General features: G+C 40.2%; 1 protein-coding gene across 1 annotated transcript in view; it reads right to left on the reverse strand.

Moving 5' to 3' along the window:
• Positions 1-227: 227 nt before the first annotated feature.
• The window catches only part of enpp6 (ectonucleotide pyrophosphatase/phosphodiesterase 6), a 69682-nt gene continuing 42074 nt past the window's right edge, over positions 228-27835 (reverse strand). The window contains exons 4-8 of the mRNA XM_062425306.1: positions 10674-10815; positions 10385-10564; positions 5066-5203; positions 854-977; positions 228-479 (exon numbers count right to left, since the gene is read on the reverse strand). Coding sequence (XP_062281290.1) covers positions 271-479; positions 854-977; positions 5066-5203; positions 10385-10564; positions 10674-10815 — 793 coding nt within the window. The 3' untranslated portion in view covers positions 228-270. The remainder of the gene's footprint in view (positions 480-853; positions 978-5065; positions 5204-10384; positions 10565-10673; positions 10816-27835) is intronic.

Consider the following 27835-nt stretch of genomic DNA (forward strand, 5'->3'; position numbering starts at 1 on the left):
TCTAATGAACATGTGAGATCAGGGCTCTTCAGGTTTCAAAATGGAAATCCTTTGTTAGGCGTGGGCTTTCTTCAAGGTCTTTTCAAGAAGTTGGAAGTTATGGCAAACTCTGCAGGCTTCAACGTTTTGGTCCTTTCAAATGCTCTAACCACTTTAAGATGATTTTTCCAGCCTATTAAATTTATTTTCCCATTCTGCCAGGCACATTGACCTCCACATGGTTTAATGTTCCAACTCTAGCTATCATTAGTTATCAACATTGTTTATTGTTTAGTCCCACAGTGCAAGCAGTATTCCTGACAAAACCATACAGCAGGTCCAGAGGGTAGGGCATGATGGACCATCAGAGCCATTCAGGAAGTATTCCACCCGAGACCAGGACCCATTATTGGGCAACGGTTTAACTCCCAATGCCCAGCACATCACATTATAGATGTCCACTGCTCGTATTGGAGCCGCCTGAACATTCTGCTTGAAGTCTAGATGAAATGAAGTACACAAAATTAAATCAACATCACAACATTACAATTTTTATTAATTCCACCACAAAGACACCATTGCAGAAATATATGTAATTTCTCCTGCACTTTAAAGTTTACACTTTCCATCTGCTTCAAAACACACCCAGGATTGGGCCCAACTTTGGTTGTGAGTCAGGTCTTAATTACTAGGAACTTACTGTTGCCTACTGAAGTATATTTCCACTGACATCCAGCTTGAGACACAATAACAGGAGAAGAGTGTGGTAGTTTCAAGACAGATAGTATTGTGAAGCAGGGTGTTGCTTTCTTGATAAATCAAAGGCAAAAATAAATATTCAGATTGTACTGTGAAAATATGATTAGTTTGTTACCAGGTCCTGTTGCCAAGAAAAAGCCTCTCATGTCAAGGAACTCATTGTCGTAACCATGCCAGCCATTTTGCCATGCTGAGGGCTCACCAGTGTCATTTTTCCAGTATGGGAGTCCATCCTTATTCTGGAGTCAACAGACATACACACACAAACACACATATCCACATTGATTTAAACAAAGACATAGCATTAGCATGTGGTAAGGTTTTCTGGGTGACACTATCAAAAACTGCAGAACATCTAATAAATGGAGCTTGAGGTATTGTTTTTATTATGTTGTTACCAAGATCAAGAGAGAACTTTCTAACCTTTTCTCGTCAACACGGATGAAAAATCCCTGCACGTATATCTGTTCTCCATTTACCCATATCAACTTCATTATCTCTAAAACTTCTTTAAGGGACTGTAGTAAGGGTCGACCGATACATCGATGTGTGGTTGCGTTCGCCGATATATATATATCATTTAACCTAAGTTACAGACAGGCGCATCTACAGGCAGCCCTGTGTTGTTGGGGGCGCTGGAGAGCACGTGCAGCGCATGCATTGCCCTTCCCTCGCTGGCAGCGTGCAGCTGGAAGTTTTGGAAGCCTGCCAACAACAATACAGCTCCCAGAGTCCCGTGAGAGAACGGTAAATTTTCACTCCGACTGAGAACGGGGCGGAGCAGCCATCACAGCGGTGTGTGTGTGTGTGTGTTTTTGTTTGTCTCTCTCTCTCTCTGTCTCTCACTCCAACTGAGAGCGGGGCGGAGCACCTATCACAGCGGTGTGTGTGCGTGCGTGTGTGTGTGTCTGTCTCTCTCTCTCTCTCACTCTGACTGAGAGTGGGACGGAGCAGCCATCACAGCGGTGTGTGTGCCTGTGTGTGTGTTTGTCTCTCTCTCACTCTGAGTGTGGTACGGAGCAGCCATCACAGCGATGTGTGTGTGTGTGTTTCTCTCTCTCTCGCTCTCTCTCACTCTGACTGAGAGAGGGACGGAGCAGACATCACAGCGGGGTATGTGTGTGTTTGTCTCTCTCTCTTTCACTCTGACTGAGAGAGGGACAGAGCAGCCATCACAGCGGTGTGTGTGTAAACGCTGCTCTTCGTCTGGAGGGAGGAAAAGCAATATCGGCTCCAAATATCGGCTCAAAAAAATCGGCAGCACATATCGGCCATCGGCTAATGCTGATGTAAAAAAAAAATCAGTATCGGTATCAGCCATAAGGGAGGGACACAGACAGAGAGAGTAACAGCACGGCTGCAGCTATCACATAGCAGGCTGACAGCCACAGTTTCTGCTTAATACAAACACTAAGACTAACTTTAAGTTTAGGTTAGGTTAACTTTAGATATGTATACAACAGAGAGCAGGAAGTCTCATAAACAGGGCTCTCAAGTTTCATGAAAGGTTTGGAGTGAGATTACATCTGTTAGGACCAGAACAACTCAAAATTCTTTGGGTTTTGGCCACAGCGGCCCCTCGGCCCTATCCAGTTCTCCCAAAAAATGTTGCTACTTAAAAACCAGTTCAATTTTACATACAGTTCATAATTGACCAGCACAAATAAAAATATTATATATTTTTATTTAATTTTTTTGAAATAAATATGTGTCAAACATGTATCAGCTGCACACAAATGTTTTTAAGAGGTTGAAATATTTCCAAAGTTCAAAGTAAAACATATTTAAGGTGTTTTTACAGTTTTAAAATGTAAAAGTTGGTCAAATTTGACACTATGGCACAGCAGTGCTCAACTTTTGTGTGTGTGTGTGTATTGGCCTGTGCATTACTGCACATGCCACATAGGCAGCCGACCCCGGTTTGAATCCCGGCCGGAAGTCCTTTGCTGCATGTCACACCCCCCTCTCTCTCCCAAGTTTCCTGTCTGTCTACTGCTAAATAATGGTGTCAATGCCAGACAAAATCTTAAAAAAAAAAAAAGATGTTGTGTGTTGTAAGTGTTTGTGTCAGATATTGATGCCTTGATGACAGACGTTATAAAATTATACATCCTTGTGGTCTGTTTGGGTAGGTAGAGACCGTCATATGAGAACGTGCTCGCAGGGGGGAAAAAAACAACTTATTTTCCGAATTTACCTGGCTACAAGAACTACTATTTTTTCTGATTGGCTGGTAGGTCGCTACCTATGGACAGCTGTGAACTCAGCAGAGAAATCTGCCTACACCTTGCTGTTCATTTCTGTATATTATAGCTTATATTAATTTCTGTGCACCTAGGCACTCTTAAAATCGCTCCAGATTATAAAGTTGGTGACTCTCTGTTGAAACGCAGCGGATTTTGATGTCTCGCCATGAAATTTCAAAGCCTTATAACCTGCCAGCCACACGTCTGGAGTTGTGCCAGTTAACATCCAATAGAGGTCGATTGCATGGAGTGTGGCTAAATGGCTCAACAGCGCCCCCTTGAACATTTAAAAATTGAAGCCCGCCTTCCAAATTGACATAGAAGAATAAAATTCAGAAGGCGTATGTATTACAGCCAGACGCACAAAAATGCCTCTTGAAGCCATACCCTAAATCCAACAGGAAGTCGACCATCTTGGAAAAACTGCTCAATTTTGCTTTTTTTTGGCCATTTCCAGTCCTTACATTTTTAAGTTGATTGTCTCCAAATTATCTTAAATAAAGGTCATCTTAAGACCTTTGTGATGATAAGTTATTAAAAGCTAAAGTCTGCTTTAAACGGCCTTACCGTGACGCCACACCAAAGTCTGCTAATTCGTTATGAAGCAAGAAGCTGCTGTAACTTTAACGGACATGTTCCAATCATTTGTGGTCTTAGATTGCCAACTAGTGGAGAAAACTTTTATTGATTCAGCATACCTGATAAGGAAAGGTGCCTCAGTTTTCTGTTTTATAGTTCTAGTTTATTGACTGTTATTTTTATTGTGGTTTTAGACAATGATTGCAAATCAAACCACTGTCTCCTTCATCCTTGATCGGATGCCTGTGGTGGGTGTAATTCTGCATTAAAGAACTTTGCTGTTTCAAACCTTTGGAACAATCAGATTTACATGAGCTTCACATGGTGTGTTGTGCACATCATACACATGACTTATGATTAGTGGCTGTGTGTATTACTTAGTGGCTGTTTTCTAGCTCCACATAGTGAACCCAGGAAGTGTTATCTTACCACTTGGTGCAGTGTCCAATAATAGACTGCATATGAATACGTCTACATGCGAGCCCTCTGACTGCGCCACAGCCCGATGTGCATGAGGTGCAAGGCCCCTCCCTCCAGATTGACGTAGACGAACGAATTTTGGTTTATATGTATTATCTAAAGATGCACAAAAAAGTATCTTGGACCCATACCCTCACTCCAACAGTAAGTCAGCCATTTTGCAAATTTGCCATTTTGGTGCTGTTTGATACCATTTCCACACCACGTACTATGATGAATTCCTCCTACAGATTTAATCAGACCTTGAAGATGCTGCTTCGGGGCGGTGCGGGGGAGTGAGGGCCCGGTCATTACTGCTTGCATCTTTAATTATCTTTAAATTGTAGTTATTTTATGTAGTATCTCTGGATTTGTTTTCTTTATCACATCATTGTTTTATGTATGATACAAAATTATTCAAACTGGTTACCACTAAACACTGAGCTTTTTGTTTTAATTTACTAATTTCAACTAGCCTAAAATGGTTTCTAGTTCCATTTAAATCATCATACTATCTCAGACACATCCAACACCCTTTCTTTGTGGTACCAACAATTTGTTAAGAAATTGGGAGCTTTTATATATAAAGTTGCATTAGACTGGAATAATTAGCCAGATCCATTATTTATTTTCAAGTCTTTATGTTTGTTTACCTCAAATGATTTGTTCTTGTTTTTAACTGTATTTACATACATCTGTAATATTTTTCTCTTTTACCTCACTGTTTTACCCTTTTGTTTTGTTGGTTGACTCAGTACTTACCACAATTTTGTTTGATCTGGCAGTTGCTAAGTTGTTGTTGGTCTGGTGGTCCTTGTAACAGATTGTGTTTTCTTTCTTCTTGTGTGTTGTTTAATTTTATTATCTTTATCATTATTAATATGGGTTGTTTGTGGAATTGTCTGTTTATTTATTTATTTATTTATATCATTTTCAAAAGCATTTGTTACACAGGAACCCCTTGAAAACAAGATGATGCATCTTAACAGGGGAAGCTTACCTCAAATTTCAAATAAGACAAATGATAAATTATTATAATTTACCTCTATGATAAACCAGCTTGGCTCAGCCACAAGCGTCAGGGTGGAAACAAACCGTCCTCCTTTGTAATGGAGACGTTTGGGGATCTCATGTCTGGCATAGACACGCATGTTAGGGGCCTGGGACAATGCAGCATACACCTGGCATAACACAAATACAAAAAAAACAGTGTTACACACACCCACACCCAAAAGAAAAAACAAATAAACATGGGGAAGGAGGGGTTGGCATCAATGGATACAGCAATAGCCTACATTAGGGATCCTCAAACGGCGGACTCCGGCCCGCATCCAGACTGCGGGACAACTATCTGCGGACCCTGGTCTAATCTTAAAAAAAGAAAAATCTTGCATAAAATATTATTATTATTAAATGCGAGTGTTCGCGAGTCGGAATTATCCGTTTTATCGCAGGTATGGATGTGTGACTCCAGTCCTTCACCATGTGTATGTTGGTCTCCATGGCAACAATGCGCTGATAGGCTGTGACTTGTTGTGACATTTTTACTGCAGCACTACAGTTCTTTCCTCCTTTCTTGTGTCATTTGTTTTGGATTATTTGCAGGGGTTGTTAATGTATTTTGTTTTGTTTTATATAAGTATTTATTTGAATTTATGTTAAAACGAAAAATAAATTTAATAATAATAATATTTTATGCAAGATCTTTCTTTTTTTAAGATTAGACCAGGGTCCGCAGATAGTTGTCCCGCGGTCTGGATGCGGACTTAAGTCCGCTGTTTTAGGATCCCTGGGTTAATGTCTGTCATAGCCAGACCACCCTTATGTCTTGGTAATAAAAGTTTCCATTTTAGGTTTCTTATTACACCACAAAAAAGACAATAACAAAGATGGTAACTCCTTAAATCAGCTTGATGGAAACTGCATGGGTAAAGCTGACATGATGAATAGTCTTGGAAAATCATTCATCTTCATCACCTCAGCCCTCCCTCACAGAGACATTAACATTTGTTCAAAGATTTTGGAAATATGGGCTGTGATTATAATACCAAATTACTTCATTCCATTGGGTTTCCACATGAATGGTGCATTACGAAAGTCCATGGAAAAAGTATTACAATTCAGAGGTATTACCTCAAATTTACTCAAAATTACTGAATGTATTGAGAAGCCTTAATACTGGTGAGATAGATTACTTAGGTGTAATATTAACAAAATGTTGTCTGTGTATAAATTTGATTTAAAGTCATACCCTCCTACTTTAATGTCCTTTATTTTTTAATAAAAATAGTTGGTGAGACTGAAGCTAGGTGCATAAAAAAAAGGAGCAATGTGCATAAAAAAAGCTTTCTCTGCATTCAGTGAAACAGCCAGAGCTCGCTTTATAGATAATGTGATAAAGTCTTCTCATGTTATTAGATGATAGTGCCCCTTATAGCAGCTGATAACGTAATTACAAACAATAACGTCATAATGGCCAATAACATAATAAATTTGCCCATTATTAAATGTAATAAGCCGATAACATAATATATTGCCAATAACATAATAAAAGTCCCGACCCAATAACGTAATAAGTTATTACATTATTGGCTGGTTATTACGTTTTTACGTCACGGCCAGAGAACCGTGCATTATGATTCACCGCTAAACAACGTTGTACTGGAAACACGACTGAACGAACTAATGAACGAACTATATGAATCCATTCCCTTCCGAACTGACTGACGGGATCTGAATCTTGACAAAGAATCATGAAATCCATAACCATATCACATCCATAACCCTGGAACTGTTCCAATGATGCACTTTATTACCTGACTGCATTTAAGCCAAAAAGATTTATGTGAGGTTTTATTTATGAGGTTTATTTACATTTGATGTTAATCCTATTCATATATTGGTGTTTTTTGCCCATTATATTAGATTCACACCTGTGCTACTTGGCTGGAGCCAAATTAATTCATTTTCCATATAAACTAACAATTTTTTTCTGATATTTGGCATTCAGTTTTAATTGAAAATACACTTCATTCCTTGCGGCTGTGGGATATAGGATATTTATCTGGTACTGCAGCTGCACTACAGCTGAGAGGATCATTGGCTCCTCCCTCCCCCCCCCTCAGCGACATCTACTCGAGCCGTCTCCACGGGCATGGCAAAATGGCTCTATAGCGCCCCCTAACACTTTTCAAAACCAAACCCCCCCCCCCCTCCTTTCTCTTTGACGTTGATGAACGAAATTTGGTAGGCACATGTATCATGCCAAGACTTGCAAAAAAGCCACTTGAGGCCATACTCCAAATCCAACAGGAAGTCGGCCATTTTAGGTCATATCGGCGAAAACAACGTTGTTTTGGGCGTTTAACAAACTCCCCCTTCATATTTGACCTCAGCAACTTCAAATTTAGTCAGTATCATCTACAGACCTTGGAGATGATTAGAATATTGAGTTTTCATCATTCCCAGGGGTCATTGAATTTCGCCATGAAAATTAAAATGGTCAGACATAAATGAACGTATGAGGCCCAGACTTCCTGTGCTTGATAGGAGTCCCGCCCTGAACAGATCCATATGTCAATACTGGATCTGAGTCATAGCGCCACCTACTGGCAACAGGAAGTCACATGTTTTACACTTTTGCGCCCTGTGGGTAGCACGTTGATCAGATGCATCTCAAATTTATATAGCAAAGCGTCAAGACCTTAAAGATTGTATATTATAAAGTTGGTGACTCTCTGTCAAAAGGTGTTGCCTTGACGACGCAAAGCATCGCCATGAAATTTCAAAGCCTTATAACTTGACTCCACATTGTCTAATCTTTTCCAAATTTCATATGATTGTTCAGAGTCCCGGTCTGAAGACATGTACAGGGTCATATTTAGTGACATTCGTAGCGCCACCTAATGGTAACAGAAAGTGACATGCGTCATTCTATGACTAATTACTCCCAGAATCTTAAGTAGGTACACCTGAAATTTCTCATGACCCATAATCAAATACTGTTGCAATGGCGACACATTCTATGCCATGACGTATGATTATTTTTTTTTACAGTCAGAAACATAAAACACACGTCTGGAGTGGTGCCAAGTAACATCCTAAATAGGTCAATTGCATGGGTGTGGCTAAATGGCTCAACAGCGCCCCCTTGAAAATTCAAAATCTAAGCCCCGCCTTCCAAATTGAGGTAGAGAATTGAAATCGACAATGCATATAGCATGTCCAGACGCACAATAAAGCCTCTTGGAACCTTACCCTAACTCCAACAGGAAGTCGGCCATCTTGGAAAAACTCCTTAATCTATTAATTAATCCAAATTCAGTCAGTATCAGCTTAAGACCTTTTTGATTATAGGTTATTAAAATCTAAAGTCTGCATCAAATGCCCTTACCTAACGCCACACCAAACTCTGATGATTCGCCATGAAGCAGGAAGCAGCTGTAACTTTAACATACATGTTCCAATCTGCACCAAATGTCTCATGGTTGACAAGAGTCCCTTCCTGAACACATGCTACGATATTGTCTTTTAGTCATAGCGCCACCGACTGGATACAGGTAGTCAGCCTTAGGTGACAAACATCATCATATTTACATGAAATTCACATGGTGTTTTCTTCATCACAACATGACTTATGATTAGGTACGGTGTGCGGTGCAATGGCTTCAGTACCAGTGATCTGTGCGTGAATAAAGAGTGAGTAGTTTATCTGCTGCATTACTAGTATTGTATTCCGTTATGTTGATGTAACTGGAGATAAGTTTATTAGTTAATGTGGAGAAGAGGTCAGAGTTTAATTGCCCGCCATGCCGGCTCCATGCCTGGCTTTGCACTTCAGGTCAAAATATATCATGTAGAGTCCAAACTATGTTCACACATGTGTTACCTGTTGTAGAGTCTTAAGAGTGTTTTGTGATTGCGCTGGGGTACAGATTGTTTGATGTGGGGTGTCGTTTCCATGCCGAAATGAAAGCTAAGGCTAATTAGCCACTGGAAGTGGCGCGCTGACAATGATTTAACAATAAGAGCATCCGGCTGCCACAGGCAGTGGTATGTCAGCATTAGCGGTAGCTTGACAGTGAAAACAAGCCTGAGAAACTTGTGTATTGAGTGTTTGGAGTATATTTCTGTTTCCTTCTAGTGTAAATGAGTAAGAGAAAATGTAAGATTGTAATCATTTGATTACCTCCTCTGGTTTAATTACTGTTAGTTGATATTAGGTTGGTAATATTATTTATATTACTTCATGTGTGCAAGATTAATGTATGGATATGTGGTTATCCTTTATTGAGTTGTTTTTGTTATTCTTTCTTTATAGAAAAACCACACAATCACAACTGTAATATCCAGCTGTTCTGGAAGCTCTGTATGTTTGCTTCAAAGAAGAAGAAGTAAAGAGAGTAAACTGCAGATTGTCCTCTCTGTTCTTTATTCCTCCATACTCTGGAAATGGCCTTAAGTGGTGTTCTGGCCGACACTCCTGTGTGAATTTAGTAATACAATCAGAACTAGCACACAGCTAGAGCTTCTCTTCCCTACATTGTTTGTCCGATGATTGAGTGAAACTAGCTAGCATATGCAAGCGTCTGTGATCACTCGTTACCATCACAGTAAACAACAGTAAAACGTCTGTGCCAACAGGATGTGAATATCACATCCATCAAACGTCACTGTAAATACTGACAAAACATATTGTAATTAGTAGCACAGAGTGATTTAGTAGTGGTAGCAGTTAGTAAATCATTAGGAAAAAAATAATTTATTTTATAAGTGTTTCATTTATTATAACTCCATTATAAATCGAAATATCGACTAACCAAGTCGAAATAATGACGTATTAACTTGAAATAATGAGAAAGTATGGGGCGCCCGGATTGCCTGGTCGAGCGGGCGCCCCTTCTGCACCGGCCGTGGGTTCGTGTCCGACCCATGGACTTTCTCATTATTTCGAGTTAGCAAGTCATTATTTTGAGATAGTAAGTCATTATTTTGAGATATTTTCTCATTATTTTGGGATAGTAAGTCATTATTTTGAGATACTTTCTCATAATTATGAGATACTAAGTCATTATTTTGATAGACCAACCCAGGTCCCTGGGGAGTCTAAGTCCCCAGTTGGGACCCATAGAATAAGATACTGTTGGAAATAACCCTCACAGAAAAATATTAACTTATTTCTTTTCAAAACATTATCAGTTATGTCATTTATGTCACGTAGAAAAAAACGCACACACAAAAAAAATAGCATTATTGTTATTTTAGGGTCATGGTTTTGCCTTTCCTAGTACAGATACGCATATCTATGAGATTAAGCTTAAAGAGCATAATGGCAGAGCCTAAAACACAGATTACAGTCTCACCTGTTGGTACTTGTTTTCTTCTGGCCACAGACTGACTACTGGTCCTCTGTCCATCATCTTGACAATGTCTGACATATTAATATACTTGTCCAGTTCTATGACCTTGTCCATCCACTGGATCTTTGTCATGCCATGGTCAGAAAATAGCATAATGTTCAGCTGTTTCACCATGTTCTTCTCCTGAAAGAATATCATAAGCAAGATAAACAGATGAAAATAAACCACATGACAGCAAAACTATAATTGTAGAAGCTGTAACTGTAACAACATTGTTAATGATACTACTAACTTTAATTTTGAAGTTGAGTGTCTGCATGGCATGGTCCAATTGTTGCACAGCTGCTCTGACCTGATGAGAGTCTGGCCCAAAGTGATGACCCTCCACATCTATTTTCTCATAATATATTGCTGCCATGTCTGCATGACCTGACCTACAAACAAAGACACACACACACATTGTAATATGTTCAAATCTATATATTTGATCAGGATATGTCCTTTAACTCGCACATCAAACTAAATTTGAATGACTGCCTTTTTTCATCGACGTAACATTGGCAAAATTTAAATAGATAGTGAAATTTGGTAGGCACATGTATATGTATCGAAGTCCAACAGGAAGTCAGCCATTTTGAATTTCCTTTTCAATTTTTTCAATTTGCAAGCATTGTATTTTAACAAACTCCTCCTAGTGATTTAACCCAACTAAATCATTAGTTCCATTATGAAATGCAATTTATGCAGCATGGTGGTATATTTGCATGTTTCGCCATTAAACAAGGTGTTGTAACTCCACTGGACTTTCTCGAGTCTGCCAGCAAGTTTCAGATACTTGATTGGGGACCAGGCCTGAAAACATCTGCATCTAAATATTGACTCACTGCAATAGGGCCACCTGTTGAAAACAGGAGGTCAGCTTTGTGTGAATAACATCATCCAATTTGGATGGAATTTACATGGTGTGGTCTCCACATGACAAGACATGACGTGTCATTAGTGGGTGTTCTGAAGCACACCATAGTGTACACAAGAAGTTATATTTAACCAGTACATGCAGTAGGGGTAGGCAATATAGCCTCAAAATTATATCATAATATTTCAAAGAAATTTGTGATAATGATATTTATGATGATATAGAAAAAACATTTTATCAGTGACTGCAGATTTCAGGCAGAAGTATTTATTAGTGCAAACAAAATGAAGGGCATTTTCCATCTTTCTTTTCCAATGAGCTACTGTCATTGATGACAGACTACCTAATTCAAAATGTGAATCTATTGCCACAAGGTGGCAGCAGCAAGAGCAATATAGTGAAAAGGACACAGCAAGTCAAATGTAAACACAAAAGTGACTTATGTATTGTTTTCCCTGGAAATCTTATAAGGATCCCTGACTAATAAGACTTGTATGCCTAATTACATTCATGTTGTCATCAACTATATAAATGTGATATAAAAAACTCTTGGGGCCTGATTTATAAGATCCCAAATAAAGGGTATTAAATTGCGTGTGCAATGCAATAGATTGCACGTTTAGTTGGCGTGCGTTTTGCTGGTGATCTACTCAGAATAATTATGCAAATGACAACAGGTGCAGACAGCAGTATTTAAATGAGGGTATTGGGTCTTAATGGAGAGTTTTGACGAGCAGAAAGCCTGCAAACGCAAAATGAAATTTGATCCCATGGAATTAGATGTTCTAGTGTAAGAAGTTAACAAACATACTGAGTTACAACAAAAAAATATTACCAAAAAAAAACGCTATATGGGAGAGTATTTGTGACAAAGTCAATGTTGTTAGTAAAACCAACAATATTCCACTCCAAAAATATTGGGGAAAATCAGGCCCTTGGTGTCTTCATTTTTTTATAATATTGGAAAAATCACTCCTAAGTCGACATTGTTGTTTACATCGCAATGCATTCTGGGTAGTGACGTCAGACAGTTGCAGTGGTCTTCAGCCCCAGTCTGTTTACACTACAGCGAGATAAAAATGTCCTGTCCAATTTGAACCCGAGTGCAATATAGCAAGGAGGACACAGAAAACATTACTGCAAAGAAGACAATTGGAGAGGTGAGGAGGAGAGGAGAGGAGGACAGGTGATGAGTGCTGCTCCCTGTGCTAACCAGGAGAGTGTGTGTTGTAAGGAGTTCCGCTTTCTGACACCAGCTTTTCAAGGCAAGCGTTTGGATTAAACTATTGTTGTCTTATAAAACTGCATCGGTCCTACTTGGAGACTGTACACACACTGCCGAGTCAAAGGTAAAACTGGTGGACTGTCAGGTTCCTCCGTGTTTATCAGGGTAGTGTCTGATAGTTCACCTTCCACCCACTGTTTGCTCTTCCTGTAATATGTGTTGCTACTAGTGAGTGCTCCAGCAATGCTCGGTTGGGTCATTTGTTTTTTTTGGGCCGCACATTACCAGGTGCTAGTTTCTCTTCCTCACATGCCTTCATAGCCTGGTTGTTCTCAGGTGTGTTTTTGCTTCAAGTGGTGAAACAAATTTGTTGTTTTTCCACCTTTAGTGGTAACAGTTTTCTTGCATATTCTTGCAAAATATTGTGCTTTGTTGGAGGTCTGACCTTAGGTAGCGAAACCACTTCCACATTCGTAATCTGAGGGAGTTGCTGCCCAGTCCACGAAATTTGCAGTGGGTTGCAATTTTGCAAAACCCACGCGATAATTTCCAAATTCCTGGAAAATGTACTTATGGTAATTTTGTGAACCAATTTGGTAGTTTAACTCCTCAGAATGAGACCACATTTCCCACAAACACCAATCTTCTCAGCTCCCTGCATCAGTCAAATCAACCAATGTGACACGTCATAACAATGTGCATTCGCAAGTGAAGATATGGGAAACATACAATGGCGAAGGTTAACCCCTCTCATTTGCCAAAAAAATAACTGCAAACACAGTGCAAAACTATTTTCAAATGTTTTACACACAAATGGAGCCAAACTGTTTTGCACTCTGTGCAATATTGTGGTGGAACACAAATGGAAATCATCACTGGGAAGCCACTTCTTTACCATGAAACACTTGAAGATGGTTTCATCACCCCAACGACAGCATAGACAACTCAGTGTTACCAAAGCGGCAACATCCAAATCAGTTTTTTTTGAGTGCCGAAAGAGTCATGGTATGTAGCCTAAAAGACTGAAGCTGGTCAGGTCATGAAGACATGATCGTAAAAGAGAGAACATGCATGGCTATAATAATTATAATGATAATAATAATAATAATAATAATAATACATTTTATTTATAGAGTGCTTTAACAATACTCACTATGAAAATACAATCAATAAAAGCAATGCAGAGAAGAAGAAACTAAATAGAAAACAAAAACAATTAAAATTAAAACTGCAAGCAGTGTCGAAGGGCCCTCGCATCCCCGAGATTACCCCCAACTGTAACGCGCGACGTACATGCACGTCGGTGCATGCGGCAGTCGCAGGGCGGGCAAAACTGGCATGTAGATGTCTTAGCTCCTGTGCCTTTATGTGAAACCAACTGACAACTCTCTTTCAGCTAGCCAAACAACGACGGGGGCAATGGCGGGGCCAAGCACTGCGGGCGAGATGATTAGCGCCATCCGCACTGAGGTGAAAGCGTTAAAATCAGAGATTATGGATGAATTCCGTGCCACAGCTCAAACTATCCGTGAAGAAATAGTTAAAGAACTTCGCACAACGATGACCTCACTACAGTCAACAGTGAATGACCATGCTAACAAAATCATTGCCTTGGAAACTTCACAAAATGACGTTACTGACCGGCTGGAGGAGATGGAGACTCGATGTGCTGCCCTGATTGCAAGCAACGCAGACCTCAGGGCTGCAGTGGATGATCAAGAGAATCACTCCCGTCGACAGAACATACGTGTGGTCGGTTTACCTGAGGGAAAAGAGGGCACCAACCCGACTGCCTTCATGGGACCCTTCCTGAAGGGCGAGGAGTCTCTCGCTGACATGCCGGTCATAGACAGAGCTCATCGTACCGTCGCAGCCAAACCACTTCCAGGTAAACCCCCGAGAGCTATGCTAGTGTGGCTGCACTATTACCAGACGAAGGAGTTGATCCTCCGTGCATACCGTGAGCGATAGCAGCTGGTTTATAACGGGAAAAGGATCCACATATTTCTGGATTATTCCGCTGCTCTCGCCCGGCGCAGAGCGGAGTTTAAAGATGTGAAGGCTCAAGTCCGCCATGCCGGTGTGAAGTTTGGCCTACTCCACCCCGCCATGCTACGGATCACCTTCCAGGGAGCGACCCACACGTTTGACAGCCCCGATGCAGCGCTTCTGTTTCTCCGCACAACTATTCAACCTGCGACCAACCGACCGCACAACAGATGATGCAGTCTACCTATAGATATTATTTAAAACTCCTGGATTACCTGTATCTTTTCTCTCTCTTCTGGGACACGGAATTTTGATTGTTGGATTTAGACATTTTGGATGTGTGTTGTTTTTTTTAATGTACATACCAGCTTTGACAGCACGTGGGGGTAAGTGAGATAACTCTGTATTATGCTCCAAGTACACCTGTCCATTTATATTAGGCCTCATATAATTTACCTTACCTTTTGGTGTAAGGTTGATGGTGAGGGTTTTGATGAACCTAATGATGTAAGTTAATAAGACTTGTGTTGGGCACTATGTTCAGCCTACCCTACAGAAGAAGAGAAAGACATGTCAGATTTGACTGTGTGAAGAGCACCCCCCCCCCCCCCCCACACACACACACACACACACACTTTTTTTTTTTTTTTTTAAATGTACTTATTTATACGTACTGTTGGGAAGTCTGTCGATTTGTGGGGTGTGTGGGTTAATTCCTAACTTCATTCAGACTATCACTTGCTGCGTTTGTTTTTTGTTTTGTTTTTCTAAGTCTGTGAAGATATGATTATTATAGGAAACACTAGCTACACTTTAGTGATGTTGTATCCCACTGGAGAATATACTTGCTCTGTGTCTGCTGCAGAAGTTGCCAGGGCTTATGTAATTGAAAAATACATAAGGGCCTGTTTTAAAGGGCTTTTATTGTTGATGTGGCCTACGCTCTTAATTACTGCAGCAATTTCTTACATTCTTGGTTTTAATTTGTGTTCATGCCTAGTTCTCAATACATGCTGCTTACAGACTAGCTGGCTGTTTTTATTAGTTTTTATTTATTTTCTTTCCTTTTTTTTTTTTTTTTTAAACTTATTTAGAATGGGTTAGTACTATGCTTTTGACAAATTTTCCTACCTGAGTATATAACTAACTGTGGCTACTAAGATTAAAGCTTAAATTTAAGCTACATTTCTTTATTGTTCAGTGGAGTTACTCTGTTAGTTTCATGACAGAGAACGACTGAGTAATTTACACAAGCGTTTGTTGTGTTAGGGTTTTGGGTTTAAGGTGGCTTGTTTCGGAAAGCACCTGGGGTGAGTGAGCGGGATGCCAGGGTGAGAGGTGGGGGAGGGCTAATCAGAGGGTAGAGATTTTTTTTTAAATGATTTACTCTTTTCTTTATTTTCTCTCCATTTGTGTGTGCAACTTTTACATGGCTCTGGCTGCAAGGGCAATGCACTGGATATTTCTTCTCCTGCATTCCGTATGGCTGATTTGAACACTACTGAGTGTAGTATCCGTTTTGTTTCCTGGAATGTTAAGGGTTCAAATAAGGCCACTAAATTAAACAGAATAATGACCCATTTACCATATTTGAAGGCCGAAGTCCAGGAGACACACTTATGTGCCTCTGGCGTGCCAAGACTTAAAAGGGGATGGGTTGGTCATTTATTTGACTCAAAATTTTATGGTGAAGGTAGGGGTGCTGCCATATTAATTCGTAAAAATATTACCTTTGAAACACTTAGCTCTATCATTGACCCCAATGGCCGCTTTGTTATTGTTTCCGGTCTCATCCAAAATACTCCAGTAGTCCTTGCCTCTATATACGCGCCTAATTTCAACGATAGTCAGTTTATTTCCAAATTCTTCTCTAAGTTACCTAACCTTGACAACAGTTTTTTAATTATAGGCGGTGACTTCAACATGGTCCAGGATACCACTCTTGATAGACCAGAGATGCAGTTCTTTTCAGCTCTTCAAAGGTTTTGGCCTCTTATGCCGAGCAGCTAGGCATGACTGATCCCTGGAGGTTCAACTTCCCATCAACCCATCAATGTACTCAATTCTTTTCGCACCTGCACCATACATATACACGGATAGATTTCTTTCTTGTGGATGATCGATTGTTATCAAGTGTTAAATCGTGTGAATACCACAGCATTGTTAAATCGGACCACGCCCCCACCTCTATGAAAATTACCTTATCCAAAAGCTACGTTCCATCTAGGCAATGGCTCTTCAACTCCCCACAGCTTTCTGACAACACTTTTAAGGGGTTCCTTACTTCCCAAATTGGAATTTTTTTTAAACCAATAAAACCCCTGATGTCTCTCAGTCTACTTTGTGGGAAGCATTTAAAGCTTATTTACGTGGTCAGATAATTTCTTATGTTTCGCACGCTAAAAAGGCGGAAGCAGTTAAATTGTCTGAGATCTCTGAGGAAATTTTACAATCAGATAATCAGTATGCAGTAGCCCCTACCCCGGCTCTATATAACAGACGCCAGATCTCCAGACTGAGTTTGATATGTTATCAATAAGTAAGGCTGAACTAATTCTGCTTAGATCCAGACAACATATTTGAGTTGGGAGATAAAGCTAACAAACTCCTCTCCTATCAAGCTCGTTCGGCTGCAGCCTTTAGACAGATTACTAAAATAAAATCCCCCATTGGTGTTGTTTTCACAGACACAAGAGATATAAACAGAACATTTTTAAATTTCTACTCCGATCTCTACTCTTCTGAATGTCCCCCTAATATTTGGGACAACGACAACCCTCTTGATAAAATATGCTATCCCACACTTGATGAAACACTTTCTGGCAACCTTGGCAGACCAATTACACTTCTTGAGATTCAAGAAGCCATAAAAACGATGCAAAATGGTAAATCTCCGGGGCCAGATAGCTATCAGTGGAGTTTTATAATACTTTCTCTCATCTTATAAGTCCTGAATTGCAAGCCATGTATAATGAATCATTTTTGAATGGACGGTTGCCAGATACATTATTTCAGGCTTCTATTTCTTTGTTGCTCAAGAGAGACAAGGACCCACTTCTTTGCAGTAGATGGAGACCAATCTCGCTTCTTAATGTGGATCAAAAGATCCTGGCCAAAGTCCTTTATAATCGTCTCCCACAAGTGGTTCCAGATCTGATATCGCCTGACCAAACAGGCTTTATTTAGGGGAGACATTCTTTTTATAACACAAGGCGACTTCTTGACATCATCCATGTACCAGGTTCCGATTCTCCTGAACTCGTCCTTTAATTGGATGCGGAAAAAGCCTTTGACAGGGTGGAGTGGACTTATCTTCTTTTTTCTTTTTTTTTGAAAAATTGGGTTTAGTGAAGATTTTATTTCGTGGATTAAACTTTTATATTCGGCCCCGGTAGCTTCAGTTATCACTAACGACCTACATTCTGCTTTCTTTCCTCTCAAATGCGGCATGAAACAAGATTGCCCTTTATCCCCACTGCTATTTGCAATCGCTATTGAACCTTTAGTTATTTGGATCCGTTAGGAGAGGTTTGAGGGTATAGGGAGAGGTGGGATCACTCGCAAAGTGTCCTTGTATGCAGATGACTTACTTCTGTATATGTCCAATCCATCCTCTTCGATTCCTATTATTATGTCTATCCTAGAGCAGTTTAGGAGATTTTCAGGGTACAAACTGAACTTCCTTAAAAGTGAACTTTTTCCTATAAACCCAAAGGCCACAAGATTGCCTCACTCACTCTTTACCTTCAAATGGATGGATAATGGGTTTAAACACCTGGGCATCTTTATTGCCAAGTCATTTTATCACGTTTAAAGAAATGTTTTTCCCCATTATTGGAACGTTGCAAAAGTGATTTCTGCCGTTGGTCCACTCTGCCTCTCTCACTGGTCAGCAGTATTAACCTTATCAAAATGGTTGTTTTACCCAAATTCTTAGATCTCTTTCAACATATAACAGTATTTATTAGGAAAAGCTTCTTCTCAAAATTTGACCAGACCGTATCTTCCTTCCTGTGGGGAAACAAACTGCGGCGCATTAAAAAGGTGTATCTCCAACGTCCTAAGACGACAGGCGGGATGGCCCTTCCTAATTTTCTTCATTATTATTGGGCATGTAATATTCAAAAGCTTCTTTACTGGTCTGACTTAGGGAATCCTCCTCTCTGGGTGCAAATGGAATGGTCTTCCTCCCAGCAGTCTCTTCATTCTTTGGTGTGTTCTACCTTACCGCTTGTCTCTGACATCAGCTCCATGCCCACAGTTACAAACTCTACAAACTAATAAAGATCTGGACACAATTCAGGAGGCACTTTGGTCTTAACAGATCATCTTTTCATTCCCCAATATACCGTAACGATCTGTTCAAACCGTTGTGTACCGATTTTGCTTTCCAAACCTGGTTTAACAAGGGAATCAGAACTGTTGGTATGTATATACGGGTTCCCAATCCGACCATTTTTTTGTGTATTATTTTATCATTATTAAGGCAAAAAGAACTCAATTTATGTCCATTGACATTATAATGAATAGGCTATAGGCTTAATATTAGTTTGCATCCAGCGTGCAGCGTGGACTTCGTTACATCTGCTGCACGGCTGCTACCACAATTATGAAATTCTAAGTTTATTGTCTGTGACTGTGACCCTCATAAAAGTAATATTTTACAAATCTACATTATATAAACTAACGAAATTCATTAAAATAAGTCATTTGGCAACTTCTAAGTCATTCAGTTAAACTAAGTCTATTCCTGTGAGCGTGAATGATCACTCGAAATGATCGAACTTTCTTACTTTTACTGGAGTAAAGAGTAAACAGTACGTCTGCTTTTACTAGTCTTTTTTACACAAGTATCTGTAGTACTGCATACTACACAGGCATGACTCAGAAGAACAAGTTTGCACTTTTTAATCATAGTGCGTTGTGTTAATTGATCGGCTGTGTTGTGTTTTACCAGCGCACAGCACGCAAACACACACCTGTGCATGTTTTATGAGAATAAACTGTCTGCTTATGTTTTAGTGAATATATTTCATCAATGTTCTGTGTTTTTAAATTTTTAAATAACAATATTTTTCCCGGTACCCGTCATTAAATTGCCCAGGAATTGGGAAATGGTTTTGATTGGATTTCCCGGGAATTCCCTTCCTGGGATTAAACCCTAATGCGCACACGGTTACTTACACAACATGCAACGCATGTGTCGGAGGAGGCAACCGTGCTACACTTGGGTTTGAGTGCGGGCCAGTGGGGGACGGGAGTGGGGACATTCGTAGGGAACAACTGGCCCTAGTGTGAGTGTGCCCTGAAAGACATTTAAAACAAATTTTGAAGTCTTGTAGTCTGTTTCGGCGCAAGGGATACACCACCTTGGATCACGTAGTTAATTTCATTCATTCAACAGTTACAAACATCTGGCCAGCTCTGTGGATATAGGTGGATGTACACAAAATGCAAGGAGAATTAGGACATTAGGCTATACATGTATTGCTTACTTTATGTGACTAAAGTTAACATTTATCTTCACCTTATCATCTTTTAGTTTGTTGATGACACTTTCAGGTGTATTTAGCGTTTGGAGGAAAGAGAATAAATCCACTTCTGCTGCCATTCTTTGCGCAGCCTGGAGGCTTAAGCACAGGAGGCACAACTATCCTTAATTAGGCTACCTTTAGTTTCTCGTGCTCACGAGAAAAGTATCTCGTGCTCACCAGAAAGTATCTTGTGTTCACCAGAAATGTTTCTCGTGCTCACGGGAAACCAAAGTTTTATTTTATTTTCACCATGTCCCTTTACGGGCTCCGTAGTTTCGCTACTTCCAAGTTAGGCATTTTCTACAAAAGCAATTTTCAGAATTTCCAAACCTTTCTATTCCTTCTGTAACTGACTCTGTTCTCTCCTTGAACCCCAATGTCAAGAGTTTAATTTCAACTATTTACACAGAGATAGATTCTATCAATCCTGAATCTCTTAATGATCTTAAGATTGCTTGGGAGCAGGACCTGGGGGTGGAGCTGTCGGTTAGGACCTGGGAGACTGTATTGGGACTAGTCCACACCTCCTCAATATGTGCCAGACATAAGTTGTGTCTCAATTCAGGGGCTGCATCCTTCGAAGGACGCGGCCTTGGGGCTTCGATGACCGCGTCCTTCTGAGGAACCTCCGAAGGATGCATCAACCGTTGTGAAATGGGACGGTCTAGGCTTCTAAGCATTTCCTGGTTGCGTCACCAGCTGTTCCCGCCCATAAGACGAGAAAGACACACACAGAAAAATAACACAGACAGAAGAAAAAACACAGAAGTATAAGACAAACAGAAGAAAGAAGAGGTGGTGGTGGTGGTTGGAGATGTTACATATTTTATTATTTTTTAGTTATTATAGTATCATATAATTTCATAATTATAACAAATATTTTAAATACTACTCATGTTATTTAAAAGAAAAATGAAAAAAAGAAAAGGAAACGGATATTTATCATTGCCAACCAGTGGATGATGCACAAAGCAACACTGCTTGACCCAAGATACCGAGGCGACCACATGAAGCAACCTGAGCTAAGTGATATAAAAACAGTATTGGTAGCGGAGATGGCGGCGGCAGCAGAAGCAACATGAGCAAGTCCGACACCCGGTGCCGCACAAGTGAGAGAGGAAGAGGAATCCGGTGCTGGCACCGTGCCCAAGAAGAAGAAACGCTCGCTTGGCAGCCTTCTTGGGAAAAGATCAGCTACAGCAGCCACTCTCACACCAGATCACAACGCCACAGCAGAGATGACAATGTACCTGCAGGAAATGGCTATTGATGGAGAAGAAAACCCTCTAACTTGGTGGAAAACTAACCAGGGACGTTTTCCGCTCGTGGCCAGGCTCCATCTGAACGTGTGTTCAGCACAGCTGGTAGTGTTGCTACCCCACTCCACAGTCTGTTAAAGCCAGGAAAAGGTGAACATGTTGGTGTTTCTGGCCAAAAACTTTGACCTTTAAATTTGTTTGATTTCCTGACACTGTCGTTTTGCATTTGCACTTTTGTACAGCAAAATGTTTAGTTTATCCAGGGCAGGCCCATGTAAATAGTTTTTAACTTTGTTCCTTATTATTGGTTTAAGATAATTGCGTAATTCGTTTCGAATTTCTACACATTTTTGAGTGTTTAATTAATTATTAATTTAAATAATTTTGAATTTTATTGTTTTTAGTATAATTTGTTTCGTTCGTTTAAGACCTTGGTTAAAATAATTTTATATAATTCGCTTTGCACGGGGGGAGGGGGGCGGACCAACCCTAGTGGACAGTGGAGACCAGACCCCCAAACACCCTGAATACCAGCCCAGATGATGTCCCACTGACCACAGAAGACACCAGGGTATTTATTGTGGCATTGTGACATTTTTATTTATTTTTTATTAATTTGTTATTATTTATTAATTTATTATTTTTATTATTGTAAATCATTTGGGATTTTAGTATTGTTGTATTTAATAATACATATTTGTTAATAGTTTGCTCATAATTGTACATCATTTTGTAATAATAATCTGTAAATAGTTATTTCTGATGTATTTTTTGTAAATAGTTAAATGTTAAGACTGCCCCCTGGTAGAGTTAAGTTGCATCCTTTGCTAATAAAAGAAAATATTAAAGAAAATATTAAATCCCTTGTTGTTCCTGAACAGTAGCACTTTATGCCGTTTGCTAATCCTGTTATAAATTGTAAATACTAAATGGAATAGACAACGTGTAACAATTAACAACATTTTTATTTATTAACAATAACAACCATTGTTCTTTTCGCAGGACTGAACAGATATATATGGAACACATGTTCCATATATATCTGTGGGACTGAACAGCGGCCCGCAAAGGATCTTGGGATATGTGAGGCCGCCAAGGATAGTAGCGGTGCATCCTCAAAAAGAGGGAAAAGAAGGACGCATTTGAAGGCTGCTTTTGAGGAGTCTTCGAATTGGGACAGCCTTCGCGCGGTGTTGTGACGTAATCGGCCTTAAAATGCGTCCTTCAAAGGATGCCGCCCCTGAATTGAGACACAGCCATATACAGTGCAAGATATTTCCTTGTACAAGTGACGCATGTCATCGCTGTAGACAATCACCCGCTGATTTGCTCCACATGTTTTGGACTTGTCCTTGCTTTTTTTAATTTTGGAGGGACATTTTTAAATCCTTTATGGACGTGTCCGGGGTGGACATCCCTCCCGATCCAATTACAGCCCTGTTTGGTGCTCCCCCAGGACTAACACTCCCTTGTATCTTAATCGAATTATGTCATTTACTTCTCTTTTAGCAAGACGTCTAATACTTCTAAAATGGAAAGATGTACTGCCACCCTCCCATAGTAGGTGGATCAGGGATGTGCTATATTATTTCAAGCTGGAGAAGATCAGATTTTCCCTTAAAGGTTCACTGACCAACTTTGAAAAGACATGGACACCCTTTCTGGATTATGCAAAGGCGTTAACAGTTGTCCCAGAGGATGGGGATAATTAAAGGGTTGCTGGAGAGGTTATTCTGTGGGGACAACTACTCTTACACGCACACATATAACCATATACCCTTTTGTCGGGACCCAGGACTTTATGGTGACTGATATATGTAGCATATATGGACTCAGTTTATTGTCACTTGCTTTTATATATACGTATATATTTATTTTATTGTTATTATTTATTTATTTATTTTCGTTTGTTTGGTTGGTTTTTTCCCCCCATTTATATTCTGATCTTTATCACTACCAGCATTTGGTTTGATTTCTTTTTTCTTAATGCCTATTCTCTGCTCTGGGGGTTGCGGGGGGGGGGGGGGGGGGGGGGGGGAGAAGTGAACAGAACACTACAGGTTCTTTAAGACTGTCACAACTATGTTTTGCCAACTTCTGTTCCATTTGGGCCTAATTTGGTTCAATTTGCATGGAAAACTGTCCTTAAATAACACTGCAGGTGTGTTTTACCTAAGTTAAATCTCCCATCTGGATAAACATAGAAATCTCTCCACTATTTCAGTAACGTTAGCATCTGTCGTGTGTTTTGCTTTTTCGCGACATTAATTAACAGTCAACAACAGAGTATCATATCATTGTTGCTACTGTGATGTTGGTACAATGCAAATAACATGTTGCTTTTCATTGTGTTTGTGGACACATTTTCAATTTAGACTACAGGGAGATATCTCAAATTTCTTCACTAAGAAGAAAATGAGCAGGGAAAGTGCAGGTGACCAGTAGGAGTGTGAGAGTCAGAGTCAGAGTCAAGTTGAAGGCAGCCAGGCAGCTAACACTGACCAAAATTTCCAGGGCCAGACCAGCACTCATGGACCTCCAGGTGAAAATGCAGGTATTAGGGAAAAGCTTTAAAATGTGTAATGCACAATTTTACAGTTATTCAGTGAATGAACAAATTTAAATACCTCCTTCTAATAGCTGCACTTAGAGTCTTAGGTTTTTATCAATTGAATCATATTTGTTGCATTTTTATGTATTTTATTGACACTGATTCTGATTCTTTGTCATGTAATTAAATAGGTTGTAATTGGTCATGCAGTAGTAGAGGCAACATTTTCAACACATTTTCCTCTAAGCTATCACCAAGACCTCTTCATTGACATTATGTTCTGTCCCTCCACCCCAAAGCGCCTCATTCACAGTGCCCTGGCTCGGGGTGTCTGGCCTGGGTACTTTGTGCAAGACGCCCCTGGCTCTGTTGGAGCAGCTGCTCCCCCTCTCCCCTCTACTCTCCCGGACACACCCAGCTCTACCGCTCAGCCAACTATTTTACATTTTTATTTTATTTATTTTTTATTATTATAGGATATTGTTGTTATATTGTAAGTATTTAAGTGGTGCTTAAAACTGATTACTACACACAACACTGCTATGTTCACTGTACAGAGCTAGAAACACTAACTTCTGACTAACTCTGTACAGCAAACATCCTAGTGTTCTGTGTTAGCACTTGTTAAGAGTACACCCAGCAGATTTAATACGGTCAAGAAAAGCAAGATGAAAACATAAACAGTGTGTAACTGTACAATATAAATATTGAAATGGGCGATGAGTGGCAGCCTTCATTTTTGTTACTTTTAGGCGGCCCCCCCAGATTAATTGTTGTTACTTGCTGTGCCCCCCACTAGAAAATTCCCGCCCCTGGAAAATAAGACAGCCCAATAGTGTTATATTAAATGATTTAAAAGTGAAATATCAAAATTAACAATTGTACCTAAATCCAGCTGTCCTTTTTGTTTTTAGATTTGTAAAAACTAGGTTACCACTTGCACTGCAGTCAACATTCCACTCTCTCAGAGTGACCATGCTGCAATGAGGAAATTTCTGAACGAGACAGTAATCAACTGAAAAGCCATTCCTGGTTTTCATAAGCCTCAAGAGAGGTACTTGGGAGCAGTATATGAGAAAGAAAAAGGAACTCAAGACACATGTTTCGGGAAAACCTGTAGCAGTGATGTTTGATGAGACTACAGATGTAGAGGGCATCCTCCTATGTGGCATTGACAGTGAGGATGACATTGTGTTTGACATGGTTAAGCGTACATGAAGAAAGCATTCAATGCTGCACTGCATTGTTTTTTCCCCAACTCACGTTGCATAACATGCATAGCACATACAATGAACCTAATCAGTGGTGCCTTCCACAAAACCTTTAATCAGTTGAACAGCTTCATGCTGAGTTTATTCCAGAATTTCTAACACCCTTGATGAAACAAAAAAAGATCAATTTCTTTCATGACAAACACGTTGCCAACAGGAAAAAAGGCTACCATGGCTCCAAATCCATATGCAACAAGCTAGAACTCAAGATTTTTTACAGTGCAGTACAACTCAGAGAACTTTGGACTGTACAGGGTGCAGCCACACTCGGCTGTGGCTGCACCAGCTCTTGATAGTTTCAGACATTTAATGACTTAGACAGCACAGTTCGATAATTAATTTGCAGCATAGTAACACTAAACTTGTATATGACCGTCCATGCTGCAATTGCAGGGATCCAGCGGTTTGGGAGCCCTGGATGCGAATACTATCAACTGTTTACATAGCCTTGGACTGCTGCACCTAGCAACCACACAGCATCCCACCGGGCAGTGGAGTCCTCTACAAGCCGAGTCTGCTACCAGACGAGATGTGACAGAAAGCCTAAGAGGGGCAGTTGAGGGGGGTTATCAGCCAGGCTAAAGGCCACCCCATGCAGAACACCACTTCCTTCCATCCCGCTTGCTAATGTCCGCTCCTTGGAAAATAAACTGGACTACTTTAAACTGGATTTAACAACCAAACGGGAGATGAGAGACTGTTGTGCCATAATTCTGACAGAGACACGGTTAAACACATCTGTTCCAGATGATGTTGTTGGCATGGAATGGCTAACAGCTTTCAGGTTGGACACAAACTGCACTCTCACTGGTTAATCCCGGGTTGGAGGTGTGTGCATTTACACTAACAACAGCTGGCACAATAAAGCCGAAGTGGTCTCAAGTCACTGCTCTTCAGACAGACATGTTTTTGACTGTTAAATTTAGGCCCTCCTATCTACCCAGGGAATTTACTGTGATTACCATGACAGCAGTGTACATTCCCCCCAGTGCAATTGTTAAGGAAGCCCTGAATGTTCTCTACCGTTCCATCAGACTAGCAAAATACTCACCCAGAAAGTGTCTTCCTTGTGTTGGGGGACTTTAATCAGGCCAACATGAAAACAGTTCTCCCTCACTTCCATCAGTATGTGGATTTTACAACTAGGGGAGAGAACACACTGGATCTAGCCTATACTAACATCAAGAAGGCATTTAAGGCAGCATCCCACCCCCACCTCGGCTCCGAAGACAATGTCTCTGTGATGCTGATTCCTCCATACAAACTCCTACTAATCAGAGTAAAAACCACTGTGAAGCAGGTGAGGATCTGGCCTGCAGGAGCTATGGAAGAATAACAGGACTGTTTTGAATGCACTGACTGGGAAATGTTCAAGGCAGCTGCAACTGATGGTCAACACACGAGTGTGGAGGAGTATGCTGAGTCCGTGACTGCTTATATTCAGAAGTGCATGGAAGATGTCTCTGTCATCAAGAACATCACCATACAGGCCAGCGAGAAACCCTGGATGACTAAGGAGGTAAGTGCAATGCCCAAAGCACGGAATGACGCCTTTATAGCTGGAGACATGGTGTCAAAACAGCAAGAGCCAACCTCAACAAGTGCCATAAGAGCAAGCGTGCCCTTAGTCAGATACAGATAGAAAGATACAGAATTCCTTCCATGACCCTATGAACACCAGATGCATGTGGCAGGGTATCCAAACCTGTGTGAACAATACAAACTTGTTCGTCCTCATCATGATAAGCAGACTTCATTTGAGTTTGGCACATTCAGAGGAGAAGAACACACATGTGTGAATGCTGTTTGTGGACTTCAGCTCAGTGTTTATTACCATCATCCCACAGCATTTGGTAAGCAAACTGGGCCCCTGGGCTTAAGCATCCCTATGGGTAACTGGCTGCTTGACTTCCTCGCCAACAGACCCCAATCAGTGCGGGTGGGAAACAATGTCTCCAGTGTCATCTCCCTTCAGGGCTGCATCCTTAGTCCGCTGCGGTTCACTCTGATGACCCATGACTGCTGCGCCAGGTCCACTACTAATCACATCATGAAGTATGGGTCAATGACGTATAAGGATTTGCAACAACTCAATTGTAGAATAATAAAAACAAGCATATCTAATGCAGTAGTTCAAACATTCAGAATTTTGTGTACCTGAAGATCCATATTATAAATTTGAAATTAAGTGATTTTAGTGGGGGGTTTTCAAGATTAATTGGCACTGGCCTTAAAAAAAGTCATGTGGTGCGACCATGATTCATCTTGAAATAAATTAATTTACTTAACACGCTTCACATCTTTTTTTACAAGTTTTCAGTAATATAAAGTATTACATTATGCATTTTTTTTTTTTTTTTGTAAATGATGATCTTTTATTTATATAAGATATTTGAAGATGAATCACGGTCGCACCACATGACTTTTTTTAAGGCCAGTGCCAATTAATCTTGAAAACCCCCCACTAAAATCACTTTCAAATTGTAATATGAATTTTAAGGTACACAACATTCTGAATGTTTTAACTTTTTTTACTCATTAGATATGCTTGTTTTTATTATTCTAAAATTGAGTTGTTCAAAATCCTTATACGTCATTGACACGTATGCAGACAACACAACAGTAGTGGGCCTCATCCGGGATGACAATGACCTGGCCTAGAGAGAAGAGGTGAACCAACTGGTGGACTCGTGCTATACAAACAACCTG

The sequence above is a fragment of the Scomber scombrus genome, chromosome 9 (assembly GCF_963691925.1).
Source record: "Scomber scombrus chromosome 9, fScoSco1.1, whole genome shotgun sequence".
In the NCBI taxonomy this organism is placed as follows: Eukaryota; Metazoa; Chordata; class Actinopteri; order Scombriformes; family Scombridae; genus Scomber; species Scomber scombrus.